The following is a 15,550-nucleotide window of genomic DNA, read 5'->3' as shown; positions in this document are numbered from 1 at the left end:
AGGCCTGAGCTACTTGGAATAAAAGTCTGTGGGGCCTCCTGAATTTTTTCTACCCATCCCTACAGTCCACTTCTGAGTAGGTCTCCTGTGTCAGGGGCTTTTGTTATGCTGCTTAGATTGTGCCTCAGCCCTGCAGTGCCAGAAACCACCTCCCCCCTTGTCATTCTGTGACCCAAGTGCTTAGTGCAGCCTGCTCAAGTGGAGCCATTGTTTTCATTCATTCCACTTGGACATCCAAATCCCGACCTGTGAGGAGCTCCTGCACTGCCCTGAAGACTGCTGTGTGTGCAAGTTGGTCTCAGGTCCCAGTCCTGGGTTCCTGAGTGGGTTTTTGAAAGAAAGAGCACTCAGCTGAGCCAAATAACTAGAGACATGATCAGATGTGTATTCTCAGAGACTGTGTGAAAACAGCAGTGCTTAAAAATTAAAAAAATAAATAAACAAAATTAAAAGAAAAAAAAACAGGGCAAAACAGGACAAAACAGCATTATGGCAGAGAAAATTCTCTGAGAATAGATATGTGACCCAGATGGGAAGTATTTGCTTATTCTTTCTACATGCATGGCCCCATTTCCAGTTATTCAGTCTCATATATTTAAAATCATGCAATTTTAGTTTCTAATAGCATATATGAAATACTTTCACTATAAAACTGGAAGGTACAGTTCACTACGAGGTGGTAGGACATGAACAGAATTAGGAGCCACACAGGTGGGGGCCTGAAAACAGCTGCCCAATGCCAGCTGCATAGGCTTGGACAGGTTAGAAAATCTCTGCTCCCTCCTGGGTGAGGAGATGGTATGGTCAAATACCACTTACAACTTCACTGTCCAAGATAGTAGCTACTAGCCCTATGCCTTAAAATTAAATTCAGTCCCTCAGCTATTCTAGCCACATTTCACGTACTCAAGAGCCACATGGGGCTTGGGGCGCCTGGCTGGCTCTGTCAGTTCAGCAGCGGACTCTTGATTTAGCTCAGGTCATGATCTCAGGGTCATGAGATTAATCCCCGTGGCGAAGCCTGCTTAAGATTCTTTTTCATCCTCTCTCTCTGCCCTTCCCCCCATCTCTGGTGTGCTCCCCCTCTCTCTGAAAAAAAAAAAGAAAAAGAAAAGAAAAAACAAAAAAGAACCACATGGGGCTAATAGCTATCAAACTAGAATACTGGACAGAACATGCACAAAATCATCACAGAACATTCTACTGGACAGGGCTGGTCTATAAAAAGTGGATCAAATATAAATTAAACACAGTGCTGGGAACATATTACCATTTAACAAATAATAGTTGGATATTCAAGATTCTTACGTTTATGAATCTGTAAAAAGCCTGATATATAAATCCACTCTTTATGCTCTAAGTTTTTTTTTTTTTCCCCTATAAAAATCTTCAGGGCTGTCAAAGGAATATCCATCAACCAATGCATTTATGAAAGGAAAGAGAATGCAAGTTAGGCTTGGGGAGAACTGGCATCCCCAGTACAAAACTCAGTAACCATACAATAGAAAAAAAATCAAAATCACCATGATGTCCTACATTCATGGTAGAAAACAGCAATATTCTCATAATTACCAAATAAGAAAAACTTAACTTTCAAAAATATTGAGCTTAGCTTCTACTGCATGAGCAGAGGACCCCCTGATTTCTTTAAATCTTCCTAAATAAAACATGATTTTAATTTCTACAACTTTAGTTTGATTTCTGGGATCATTAACTTTTTGTTATAAATGTTATGAATTTTAAATGTTTAAGTCATTTAACTGAAATGGAAATACAACTGTTTGGTATATTGTACTTCTATCCAATGTCCTTGCTAAATGGGCTTATTAAATCTAATGGCTTATCAATATTTTTTTCTAATTTTTTTGCTGTCTCCTATTAATAATTCTTTTATAATTGTAACATCTTTTATTTCCTTGCTTGCCTTATGGTACTGGCTAGGACTGAAAACATTATAGAACTTTTTGCCTATTTATTTCAGATGGAAAGCTCTAAAATCTTTTATTTAGGGAATTATTTTTAATTACAGATTTAATTTATGTAACAGGTCAGTATTTGTTTCTTTTTTCTGCTCCTGCTATAATAGTTGTGGCTCTAGAAATAAGACCATTTTGTATAAATTTTCACACTTAATGGCTAAACCTTGTTTCTGATAACCTCTCATGATTTTTCATGTCTGTTACTAATGTAGTGATACCACTTTTCAAATTTCTGATATTATTTGAAGCTTCTTCATTTTTTCTTAATAAATTTAGCCAGAAATTTAGGTCTCAATAATCTGTTTAAAGATTACACTTGATTCATTACCCTTACTTCACGTTGTTGTTGTTTTTTTTTATTAGTTGCTTCAGTTTGATTTCTGTTCTACTATTCAGACTTTCTCCAATTTTAAAAATTAGGTTATAAATTCCAAGAAACTCGTTTTGGCAAACAAAATCCAGTAATACATAAAATGATAAAACATCATAACACAGAAAGATTTATTCCTGGGGGGGGATGGCAAATTAAATATTTGAAAATCTATTCGTGCAAGTAATCACATTAAGAGGATAAAGGGGAAAATAAAAAAAAAAAAAGATCATTTCTCAATGCAGAAAACGACATGATAAAATTCATTATACATCCATGATAAGTACTCTTAGCAAAGGAGGCATTTTTTTTTTTTTAACTCATCTACTGAAATATATTTGCAAAACAACAAAGAGCTCACAGAGGAAATTAAAAAGCACCACTTGTGAGCAGAATGATAGAGAACACATTATGAAAGGCTTGCCTGTCACAATACCGGACAAAGCTCCGTGAAAGACAGGGAACAAAGGGCCACCATGAGTTAAGCGAGCAAGAGAAAATAAAAGCCAGGGTCACACAGGGGACAGTAGCTTATTATGCTGCATCAGGATTGTATGAGGTCGGCAGCTTCTGCACAGTGGGAAGGGAGAATTGGAAATCACTATAAACTAAGACATCTGAAAGCGCTAAAGTGGCCTCAGATCAGAAGCACTCATTGCTAGAGCCTTGCCTGCAAAGAGCATTACCAAAGTAAGCTTGCAAGAATTTCCAGAATAAAGACCAAAAGAAATCATGTCTTGTCAACAAAAAGCTTTCCACAGTGACAGCCATAAGGCTAGGAAGAAAACACACACACACACACACACACACACACACACACACACAAAGACCCATGTAGACATAAAATGGAGTGAACAGGAAAAAAAAAAAAAACATATATATATAATATTCATGAACGAGACGTTCCAGCATAAGCAGTGACGTGGGGGGGGGGATTATGATTTTTAAAACAGGCATATATGAAAAAGCAATAAAATACAATGTGTCTGAGTGAACACTGGAAGAGATTAAATTAAAACCTCAAAGAGCTGTGATTACGTCCTCCAGAGAAGCGCGCGAGCGAGAGGCATTGGGATCGGCCAGCTGGCGTGTAGAGGAGCAGGGCAAAGGCCGGGGAAGGGGCGGGGCAGCCCCGACTGACGAGAACAAAGGAGGATACGGAATCACCGAACACGCTGTACGGACCGTACAGAATGAATAGAGGACTGACGTTGCCCCCACAGGAAGTGTCCGCCGCGCCTGCCCAGAGAGGAAGTAGGAACCCATAGTCACAGGAAGAGAGCAGGGGAGAAGGAAAAGAGATGCACACTTCATAGATAAGACACCCCGGTGCCAGCTCCGGCTCTCTGGGCCTCAAGCCTAAAGGAAGAGACACCGGAGAAGTTCCGGTACCATTTGGGGAGACGAAGCTGCCATGGAAGAGCCTGCAGCTCCCACTGAAGCCTCTGAGACACCTGGGGCATCTCTGGGTGCCGAGGCAGCAGGGGAGGGTGCAACTGGGCCTTCCCTCCGCACGCGCCCGGTCTTCCGGCAGTTTGCAGCTGCAGGTCCGGCCCCCCTCCGCACGTCACGTCTGAGGCCTGCCCAGGCTGCAGGGGGAGGGGCTGGGCCCAGTCGCCTGCCGGGCCGGAGTGGTGGCAGCTGGACGAAGCAAGTCACCTGCAGGTATTATCTGCATGGGCTTTGCAAGGAGGGGGAGAACTGTCGTTACTCTCATGACCTCTCAGGCCGGCAGTTGGCCAGGGAGGGCCATGGTTCACCGCCTTGGGCCTCTGCAGACCAAGGCCCTAGCACGGCTGCGCATACCGAGATCCTGCCTCAGGAAGTGGCGGAAGCCCCCCCTGCTGCGTCCTCTTGCTCCTTGCCTGTGATTGGCTTGGCTGCTGAAAGGGGTTTCTTTGAAGCTGAGAGACACACTGCAGGCCTTGAAGCTGCTGGAGGAGCAGGTGCAGAAGGCTGGGAGAATGCCATTGAGTTTGTTCCTGGGCAACCCTACCGGGGCCGCATTTTCCCTTTTGTTCCCAGGGCTCCTCTGCAGAGCTCAGTGACTGAGAGGGAACAGATTGCAGTGGGAAGGGGGCAGCAGCTTTGCCGGGATGCTGCCATGGGGCAGTGCTTTCGTGGGGAGAGCTGCATGTATCTCCATGGAGAGATATGCGATATGTGTGGGCTTCAGGTCTTGCACCCTGTGGATGCTGTGCAGAGGGCAGACCATATAAAGGCTTGCATTGAAGCACACGAGAAGGATATGGAACTCTCGTTTGCAGTGCAGCGAAGTATGGACAAAGTGTGTGGCATCTGCATGGAGGTTGTCTATGAGAAAGCCAACCCCAGTGACTGCCGCTTTGGCATCCTCTCCAACTGCAACCACACCTACTGTCTTAAGTGTATCCGCAGGTGGAGGACTGACAAACAGTTTGGCAACAGGATCGTCAAGTCCTGTCCACAGTGCAGGGTCACCTCCAACTTTGTCATTCCCAGTGAGTTCTGGGTGGAGGAGGAGGAAGAGAAGCAGAAACTTATTCAGCAGTACAAGGAGGCAATGAGCAACAAGACTTGCAGGTATTTTGCTGAAGGCAGGGGTTTCTGCCCATTTGGAGAGAACTGTTTTTACAAGCATGCAGACCCTGAGGGCCCGGGAGAGGATCCTCAGAGGCAGGGTGCTGGGGAATCCGGTGCTCACTGCAGTCAACTTTTGGAGCCTACTCAGGTGGGAGAGGGTGAGATACCCTTTAAAAGCAGTAAAAAAGAGCTTGTCATGCTTCGGCTGGCCAATCTGTTGTTTAAGTGTTTTCTTTCACTGGCAAATGATGAGCTTTCTTTCTCAGAGGACCAGTGGGACTTGCTTCATTATGAGCGGGAAAATTTTTTTCAGTTTGATCTGTGGCATTATGCTGTGGCATGTGGTCTGTTGTGCTAAGGCTCTGCCATCTGCTGTTGCTTGTTTTCTGTTTATAGACACATCTATCATTCACAGAGGCTACTGAAGCCATTTTTATAAAGCATTCATCTCTGTTTTCTTGTCCATCCCCATTTCAAGGTTATGGTGCTTTACTGTGGTGAACTGTAACAAAAAGTCCTTAAAGTTATTGTTTGATGAAATGAATATTACTGTAGTTTATGGTTTATTTTGTCATCTCTGTTTTCAACAGGATTGACTCAGTTCTAGTCTAGTGTTTACAGAATTTCCACACTCATTTTGAAGTCCCTCAAGAATAAATGTGACAGGGTGAAGGGAGAAGTCTTAACTGAACAAGGAGCTTTTTGCTACTACAGCCTTAAGAAATGGACCCTCGCAGGGCCTTTGTGGTACAACTGCTCATCTTTGTTGTTTACATGTCTGTTCCTTCCCTCATTCCCCTTCAAGTGCACTCTTGAACATGTGGTTACCTTGTGGTTTTGTGTTTTACTTGACCAGAACCAGGTGTGTATGTTTACATGTTTTTATCCTGTTAAGCTTGATGTGAAATTATTTATATTTGAAAGTCTATATTTAATAATTATGTATATGCATATAAATGTATATAAAAGTTACATAATTGGAGATATATATAAAAGATACACCATCATATGATATAGTATATGGAAGAGCTGCAAGCTGAAAGTGAAAGGCTAATAGGATTTGCTGTTTTGTTGAGCATGAGGTGTGTAAATAATCTTTTTGTCCTTTTCGCAGGCTCAGTGGTTAGCATCTAATGAAATCAGATATTCAAGTGGCTCTGGTCAGTTGTAGCAGACACAGATAAAGGACTTACAAAATAGGACATTGGTAATTCCTATGATGGCATTAATAGCTCACTGTGCTATTATACATACAGAAATGTGTGTTCCCATGCAGTTTAGCACAATCTCATTATTCCTTATAACAGCACAATCAATCCTGAACTCTCTGAGTTCTTTGTATTCAGTAGACATTCAAAAAAAGGGGATTTTGACAAAAGTTTTCGACATATAAGTGACAAAATTATAAAAGAAAAGAATAACAAAAGTATTGAAACCAATCATAAGAATGGAAAGATAAAAATAGTGAAATATATAAAGGGACAAAAACTAAAATACAATAGTGATAAGGGAATATGATAACACAATTACACTATCAGATTAAATGAATATGGCTTAAAAACTAAAACTCCGGGCGCCTGGGTGGCTCAGTTGGTTAATTGACTGCCTTCGGTTCAGGTCATGATCCTGGAGTCCCTGGATCGAGTCCCACATCGGGCTCCCTGCTTGGCAGGGGGTCTGCTTCTCCCTCTGACCCTCCCCCCTCTCATGTGCTCTTTCTCATTCTCTCTCTCTCAAATAAATAAATAAATAAAAAATCTTAAAAAAAAAAAAACTAAAACTCCAAGATGATCAGACTTTTTTTTTTTAAAGATTTTATTTATTTATTTATTGGACAGAGAGACAGCGAGAGCAGGAACACAAGCAGGGGAGTGGGAGAGGGAGAAGCAGGCTTCCCGTGGAGCAGGGAGCCCAATGTGGGGCTCGATCCCAGGACCCTGGGATAATGACCTGAGCCGAAGGCAGACGCTTAACGACTGAGCTACCCAGGCGCCCCAAGATGGTCAGACTTGATTAAAATTAAAATGAAATTGTATGCTGTTTAAAATACAAAGCTACAACATAAGAATACAGAAACATTAAAAGTAATAGAATGAAAAAAATGCAATGCTGTGGCTTTTGCAATAGAGGAAGTTGATATTAAGGACAAACGCATTGCTGGAGATAAATAAGATTAGTATATAGACAGTGTAATTTACCTGGAAGATAGAACTATTACAATTTGTATTCGTTTAATAACACAGCATCAGATATACAAATAGATAATAAAAATACAAAATTTAAGTGGACAGTTTTCATACGTCTTTTTAGTAACTGAACAAGCAAATGAAGTGAAACCCAGCAAAATTCTAACAATTTATCTAATGTAAAATGTGTAAAATTCTGTATGCATCAACTGCAGAACATTCTTCTCTTGGCTGAGAGGTGAAGATATGCCAGGTGCATCAATTCCAGGAGATCCACATTTCCTGACCATTCAGCAAAGGCAGGGTACATTTACAGAGTTTGTGCCATGTACTAAGCACTCTCCAAAGCACCAATTTAATTCCCAGACCAACCTTATGAAGTACTTGCTATAACTTTATAAAGCAAGTACTTTATATATAGAGAGAGAGAGGTTAAATTTGCCCATATAGCTCTGGCCCATAGGTATAAATTAGTGGAACCACAAATGGAATTCAGTGGTCTATTTCCAGAACACCGGCACCATGCTTCCTCTTCCCTCAACTACATGCCCAGGATCACCTGGACCAGCTGAATATTGCTAATGGTAACATGTGTGCAATCTCTAAGTATGGATGGTTCAGCCGGGTGGGACAGAGATGGACATAAATAAGCTCCTAAGAGAATGTGGGGGCTGTGGGACTTTGTCTTTTGGCTTACAGACTCAGTATTTCTTAGTCCCTTACTCACAATATGCCTCAGCTTCCCAAATTTTTACACTGCTTCTCCCTTCTTACATGATTCCTGATTTTATTGGTAAGTATTTCAGCCCATTTCACTGGCATCTTTGCCATATTTCTTCCATATTGATTCCTCTCGTCCAAAGAATTCACCAATCAAGAGGCCGTGGATGCCTAACTATTACTCTCATGCAGGGTGAGTGAGTCCAAACAAAATTCAAACATGCTGGTACCCCTGAGGCCACCCCCGTCATGCAGGGGAAAGAGGGCTCAGATGACCAAACAACCAAAGAAAAGGACCAGATGGGTCACTCTCAAAGACTGTACTGACACCAAAGTCTCAAGAGTTTTGAATAGTGGCTAAGCTGCTATTAAGGAGGGGTTTTTAAGCTGAGCTTGGAAAGCTTTGAAAACTTTGTCCTAATCTACACTACCTAATGTTCTGAAATAGCATGTTTTTATCCAAATAGCATCTTGCAACAATCATAATAAAGTTCAGGAGATACAGTGGAACAAGGATTGGCAGAAGATAAAGTGGTTTTGGTGACAATGAATATAATTAGAATTCAGACTCTGCTTCTTACCAGCCATGAAGTCTGGAGCAAGTTACTTTAATTTTCTATACCTCATTTTTTTTTTATATGAGAAGTGGGTACAGCACCACCTATTTTGCAGGGTTGTTATGATGATCAAATGTAATCTGGACAAAGAACTTGAAACATAGACGGTATTTTTAAAGTGGCATGTGTAAAAATAGCATTTATGTGTGTTTGTGACCTCAGAAGAGTTTGCACAAGAATCAATACTCCACGAAGTTTTTCTCTTTGGAAATCTTTGGAACTTGTGTTAAAGTAACATTATTTTATGATTTTTTGTAGCATGGGGGCACATTACCTTTATAGTCATAATTTCAAAAAGATCAAGTAATTTTTCAAAAAAAGTCATTCAGTCAAAACTAAAAATGTGCTATTTAATTCTTGAAATACAGTAAGCAACAAAAATATGTATTATTTGTGATGGATGTCTACATGAGGAAAATAAATAAAATAATGTTTAAAAAATGGGATTTTTCTGTTCCCTCATTAGCTCATTCAGAGGTCAAATAAAGGGATGTCACTGCCACCAGGTCTGGGAAAAGTGTTCCAAGGGCTTGCTCACGAAGACAGCTGGGCCACTCCTGTCGCAGTCAGAAACAAAGGAGCCCTTGCCACACAAAAGTTTTCTTTGTGAGTGATTCACAGTGTGTGCCGGCCCCTCCCCACGAGGATTCATGGACTCAGCCCAGGAGTCTGTACAGAAGATATCATTTTAACCACACACACACACACACACACACACAAGCCTGCGTGAAACAAGTCTGATTTGCTTATGCTTCACATGACTAAATTTGGTGGATGTACAGACTTAGAAATATGCTAACATTTTATCTAATATTCCTTCCCCTCTAACACATGGAAATCACTTTGTCTCACATGCCATTAAATCCATTTACTGCATTTCAAGAACTTAAAGGAAAAAAATTCCAGTCCATAGTTGGCACCCATATGCATTTTTTATTTTGCACTTTTGTAAACATCTTGGGGGACTGTTTTTTGTTTTCAAAGTAGATGCTGAACCTCAGCCTCAGTGTAAGTTGGAGTTGGGGTGGGGATGGGTAAAGAGAGTCTTGGAAAATAACCCAGCACTAGAGCAAAAAAGTAAATTAATGCATGTCAGGATTTTTGCCACAAAAATATATAGTATATCAAATTTTCCAGTGTTGTATGGACACTAACAAACTATCAGATCATAATGAAACCTGAGCGGTGAAGGGGGGGAGGTCAGGCTCAGGGTCTGCCAACTGATGAGCTGTGGAGTTGCTCAGGGATTTCTGACACAAGACAGGGCTGGCTGAACGCCATCATTTAATTCTACTGCCAGGGGTAAGACCAAGGGGAAAAATTCCAACCTCACAAAGAAACCATCCTGGTTTCCAAGTCATAACCCTGGCCAGTGCATGGTTGGGGCACTGGACACAAGCTGCTAGTGCTCTTAGTTTGAGTACCAGATCAAATACAGAGTAGCCAGTAAATGTGGACTGCAAATAAAGAACACTTAAAAAAAAAAAAAAAAGGAACTGTCAATTACATGAGAAGTTAGTAGTCAGGCAATATTCTCCAATGTCAATACAAGAAAATTAGCCACCACCATGTGAAGCTTCCTTTAAATATCTCTTTTAAAATAATTTGATGAAAGAGTGAATTCAAAGTAATTTAGCAGGACCAAATAATAAAAAATTATACGATAATTTGTAAGATGGTACTGAATCTCTGCTCAGAATAAACTAATTTTAAATACCAATATACATTGTCTAAAAAGACAAATCACAAATAGGTATTCAAATCTGTAAATTTTATTTTTTTAAAGATTTTATTTTATTTTTTTGACAGACACCTAGCAAGAGAGGGAACAGAAGCAGGGGGAGTGGGAGAGGGAAAACAGGCTTCCCGTGTAGCAGGGAGCCCAACGCGGGGCTCGATCCCAGGACTCTGGGATCATGACCTGAGCCGAAGGCAGACGCTTAATGACTGAGCCACCCAGGCATCCCACAAATCTATAAATTTTAAAGAAATTGCAATATAGAGGTAAACAGAAAGAATTAAGAATGATTAAAGCAAAAATTAGTGGATCAGAAAATTGAAATATAAAAGTTGTTTCTTGGGGCACCTGGGTGACTCAGTTAAGTGACCAACTCTATATTTCTGCTCAGGTCATGACCTCAGGTTCGTGAGATTGAGCCCCGTGTTGTTCTCTGGGTTGGGTATGGAGCCTGGTTAAGATTCTCTCCCGCTCCCTCTGCCCCTCCACCCTACACATGCATGTGCTCTCTTTCTCTCTAAAAAAAATAAAAGCTGTATCTTTGAAAAAAAAAAAAAACAGATAAACCATTAATTTAAAAAAAAATAAAGGACAAGGTACAATTAAAATAGGAAACAATAGGAAGAAATCAAAGATTAAAAGACAAGAAATGCGAGATAAATTCTTGTTACACTGATGCAAACACATTTGATAATGGGAAAGAAATTTAAAATCTACATGAATATAATTTTTCAGACATTAGAAGACAAACTAATTACTAATGAGAAGTTAAGGTTGTCAGGAATGTACTTAGCCCTGTCCCGCCAAAGAAGAGAAGAGCAGGAAAAGACATTTGTCCCAGAAATTTACCAAAACCTTTAAATATATTATAATGTTATATAAACCATTCCAGAGAACAGAAGAAAGGGGACAGTTACATAACTTATGCGTGACACATATCATCAGTATCAAAATGTTACACCAACACAATACAAAAATAATTAGAATTCGATATCATTTGTGAATATTGATGCCAAAATAGTTCAAATGAAATATTAACAAACAAAAAACAGCACAGTAGAAGAATAAGAAATCAGAAAGGGGTAGATTATATTCCAGGAAAAAGAATGGAAGAATAGTAGACAATATTTATCTTAATATATCAAAATAATAATCATATGAGCATCTTCATATAACCAAAAAAGAAAACTAAACTCATGATCATTATTATTATTTAAAACATAATACAGATGTATAAAATATAAAATTCTATACATGTATGTATACATATACAGTATAAAGTCTATTTTTTTAAGTTTTTATTCAAATTCCAGTTAACATACAGTGTTATAGTTTTTTCAAGTGTACAATATAGTGATTCAACACTTCCATACATCACCCAGTGCTCATCACTAGTGCCCTCCTTAATCCCCATAACCTATTTCATCCATCCCCCCACCTCTCTCCCCTCTGGTAACCAACCATCAGTTTGTTCTCTGTAGTTAAGTCTGTTTCTTGGTTTAACCTCTCTTTCTCTTTTCTTTTTCTCTTTGCTCATTTGTTTTGATTCTTAAATTCCACATATGAGTGAAATCATATGGTATGTCTTTCTCTGACTTATTTCACTTAGCACATTACTCTCTAGCTCCATCCATGCCATTGCAAATGGCAAGATTTCATTCTTTTTTATGGCTGGATAATACTCCATTCTTTATATATGCCACATTTTCATTATCCATTCATCACTCCATGGGCACTTGGGCCGTTTACATAATTTGGCTATTGTAGATAATGCTTCTATAAACCTAGGCATGCATGTATCCTTTTGAATTAGTATTTTTGTAGTCTTTGGGTAAATACCTAGTAGTGCAATTGTTGGGACCTAGAGTAGTTCTATTTTTAGCTTTCTGAGGAACCTCCATACTGTTTTCCAGAGTGGCTGCACCAGTTTGCATTCCCACCAATGGTGCAAGAGGGTTCCCTTTCTCTATATCCTCACCAACACCTGTTGTTTCTTGTGTTGTTGATTTTAGCTATTCTGATAGGTGTGAGGTTATATTACAGTTTTGATTTGTATTTCCCTGGTGATGAGTGATGTTGACTATCTTTTCATATGTCTGTTGGCCATCTGTATGTCTTCTTTGGAAAAATATCTGTCATATCTTCTACCCATTTTTAATTGAATTATTCATTTTTAGGTGTTGAGTTTTGTAAGTTCTTTATATATTTTGGATACTCATCCTTTATCAGATATGTCATTTGCAAATATCATCTCCCATCCTGTAGGTTGCCTTTTAGTTTTATTAATTGTTTCCTTCAATGTACAGAAGCTTTTTATTTTGATGAAGTCTCAATATTTTTGCTTTTGTTTCCCTTGCCTCAGGAGACATATCTAGTAAGAAGTTGCTACAGGTGATGTCAAAGAGGTTACTGCCTCTGTTCTTCTCTAGGATTTTTATGATTTCAGGTCTCATATTTAGGTGTTTAATCCGCTTTGAATATTTTTTGTGTGTGTGATGTAAGAAAGTGATCCAGTTTCATTCTTCTGCATGTTGCTGTCCAGTTTTCCTAACACCAGTTGTTGAAGAGACTGTCTTTTTTCCATCGGATATTCTTTCCTGCTTTGTCAAAGATTAATTGACCATATCGTTGTGGGTTCATTTCTGGGTTTTCTATTCTGTTCTAATGATCTATGTGTCTGTTTTTGTGCCAGTACCATATTGTTTTGATCCTTTGTAATATAACTTGAAGTCTGGGATTGTGATGCCTCCAGCTTTGCTTTTGTTTTTCAATATTTCTTTGGCTTTTTGGGGTCTTTTGTGGTTCCATACAAATTTTAGGATTGTTTGTTCTAGCTCTGTGAAAAATGCTATTAGTGTTTTGATAGGGATTGCATTACACCTATAGATTGCCTTGGGTAGTATATGTCCACTTTTTTTTAATGCACACAGTCAGAATAACACATAACTAGGAAGGTAAATAAAGGAGATGAATGAAGAAGTTAAATAATAGAGAAAAATAAAATATTAAATATTAAGGCTGATTTGAGTTTTTGAAAACAATTTATAAAATAAACCATAATATAAATTAAGAAAATGAGGAAAATAGGAGCAAAAAGCACATACATAATCACACACATACACAATCACACACACACATACACTTATCCAGTAGGAAGAATTCACCACAATTTGAGATTTTGTAAAGATATATAAGAAAAAAACATTACTCAATCAGATGCCAATTACTTGCAAAACCTGAGAGAAATTGATAATTTTCTAGGCATATATAAGTAAGCATTAGCTACAAAATACATTAAAATGTAACCTGTCATTTAACATATAATCCATAAAATATTTCACAGAATGCAGTTTAACCTAAAAAAAATTAGGAATTTCATAAAAACCTTCAAAGAACAAATAACTTCAGTGCCTTATACACAAATCAAAAATTATAAAAAAGGGAAAAGGGCCCCTTACATGGTTTTATTTTCTGTTTTATTCTTTTTTTCCAGGTTTACTGAGATATAATTGACATATAACATTGTGTGTGTATGGTATAAAATGTAATTATTTGATATAAGTATTGCAAAATGATTGCAACAAGTTTAGTTATATTCCTCCTCTCTCTCCTGTGGTGAGAACTTTTAAAAGCTACTCTTAGCAACTTTCAAGTATACAATACACCATCATTAATACACCATCATTAGCCAACATGATGGTTTTTGTTGTTGTTGTTGTTTTTGTTTTTGTTTGTTTTTAGATTCCACGTATGAATGAGATCATATAGTGTGTGTCTTTCTCTAATTTATTTCACATATCATAATTATTATAATGCCTCAGGGATCATCCACATTGTTTCAAATGGCAGGATTTACTTTTGTTTTGTGGCAGAATAATATTCCATTGTATGATACACAATTTATACCAAAGTATAACCAAGGTAGTACACACACACACTAGTGATCAAGTTTATGAAAAATGAAAAGTGCAAAAAATAAATATTAGTAAAAAACAGAATAAAATATTTCAGCATTTTTTATCCTTTTAATAAGTCAAAGGAAAGTAGTCATATAATTACCTCCATTAATCAGTCAAAAGCAAGTAGATCCCCTCTCTTCACTGCCAGTTAACATTATAGTTGATCCTTGAAGAACACAGGGTTAGGGGTGCCATACCCCCTCTGTGAAGTGATAAATCCACATGTAACTTTTGACTCCCAAAAAACTTGACTACTAAAAGCCTACTGTTGACCAGAAGCTTTACCAATAACATAAACAGTCAATTAACACATATCTTATATGTTATATGTATTATTAGAATAAAATATTCTTAGAATAAAGTAACCTAGAGGAAAAAATATGTTATTAAGGAAGTCATAAGGAGGGCGCCTGGGTGGCTCAGTTGGTTAAGCGACTGCTTTCGGCTCAGGTCATGATCCTGGAGTCCCTGGATCGAGTCCCGCATCAGGCTCCCTGCTCAGCAGGGAGCCTGCTTCTGCCTCTGACCCTCCCCCCTCTCATGTGCTCTCTCTCTCATTCTCTCTGTCTCAAATAAATAAATAAAATCTTTTAAAAAAAAAAAGGAAGTCATAAGGAGGAGAAAATACATTTACAATACTGTACTGTATTTTTTTAAAAATCCTCATATAAGTGGACCTGCACCATTCAAACCTGTGTTGTTCAAGGACCAGCTTTATTTTGATGATCAATGCAATTACATATAAAACCAAAAAAAGAAGATACACAAACTTCAAAGAAAAATGTAAATTTATTTCTCTGAGCTGATGATACAATATTGTAAGTTGAAAATCCAAAACTGTCTGGAAAATTTCAAAAGATAAAAATCAATAAGGTGCTTAGAAAAAAATATAAAATAATAAATTTCATGTATAAAACAACAACCATATAGAAAATGTAATAAAGATGTATTTTTAAATGGAATCTATTTTTTAATTTTTTAAAATTTTTTATTGTTATGTTAATCACCATACATTACATCATTAGTTTTAGATGTAGTGTTCCATGATTCATTGTTTGTGCATAACACCCAGTGCTCCATGCAGACCGTGCCCTCTTTAATACCCATCACCAGGCTAACCCATCCTCTCACCTCCCTCCCCTTTAGAACCCTCAGTTTGTTTCTCAGAGTCGATAGTCTCTCATGGTTCGTCTCCCCCTCCGATTTCCCCCCCTTCATTCTTCCCCTCCTGCTATCTTCTTCTTCTTCTTCTTTTTTTTTTTAACATATAATGTATTATTTGCTTGTGAAGAGGCTTTTGATAGTAACTCTGGTGAAAGTTCAGAAGGGAATGAGGAGAGCTGTAGGGAAATCTTATATGTTCTTGGATAAGAACCATATACAGAATGTTGGTAGAGATAAGGATGGTGATGGCCATTC

General features: G+C 38.4%; 1 protein-coding gene across 1 annotated transcript; it reads left to right on the top strand.

The window, feature by feature from the left end:
* The first annotated feature begins 3,286 nt into the window (after window positions 1–3,286).
* On the top strand, window positions 3,287–6,910 carry MKRN3 (makorin ring finger protein 3). Its single transcript, XM_006729446.3, has one exon. The coding sequence runs from the start codon at window positions 3,764–3,766 to the stop codon at window positions 5,267–5,269; it is 1,506 nt and encodes a 501-aa protein (XP_006729509.1). The 5' UTR covers window positions 3,287–3,763; the 3' UTR covers window positions 5,270–6,910.
* The last annotated feature ends 8,640 nt before the right edge of the window (window positions 6,911–15,550 follow it).

The sequence above is a fragment of the Leptonychotes weddellii genome, chromosome 9 (genome assembly GCF_054177405.1).
Source record: "Leptonychotes weddellii isolate Sample4059 chromosome 9, ASM5417740v2, whole genome shotgun sequence".
In the NCBI taxonomy this organism is placed as follows: Eukaryota; Metazoa; Chordata; class Mammalia; order Carnivora; family Phocidae; genus Leptonychotes; species Leptonychotes weddellii.
Note: the sequence above shows the minus strand (reverse complement) of the source record. Positions and strands in the feature narration are given on the sequence as shown.

Excerpts from the sequence above, each read along its gene's own strand:
- MKRN3 (XM_006729446.3), top strand. The coding sequence starts at position 3,764 with ATGGAAGAGCCTGCAGCTCCCACTGAAGCCTCTGAGACACCTGGGGCA.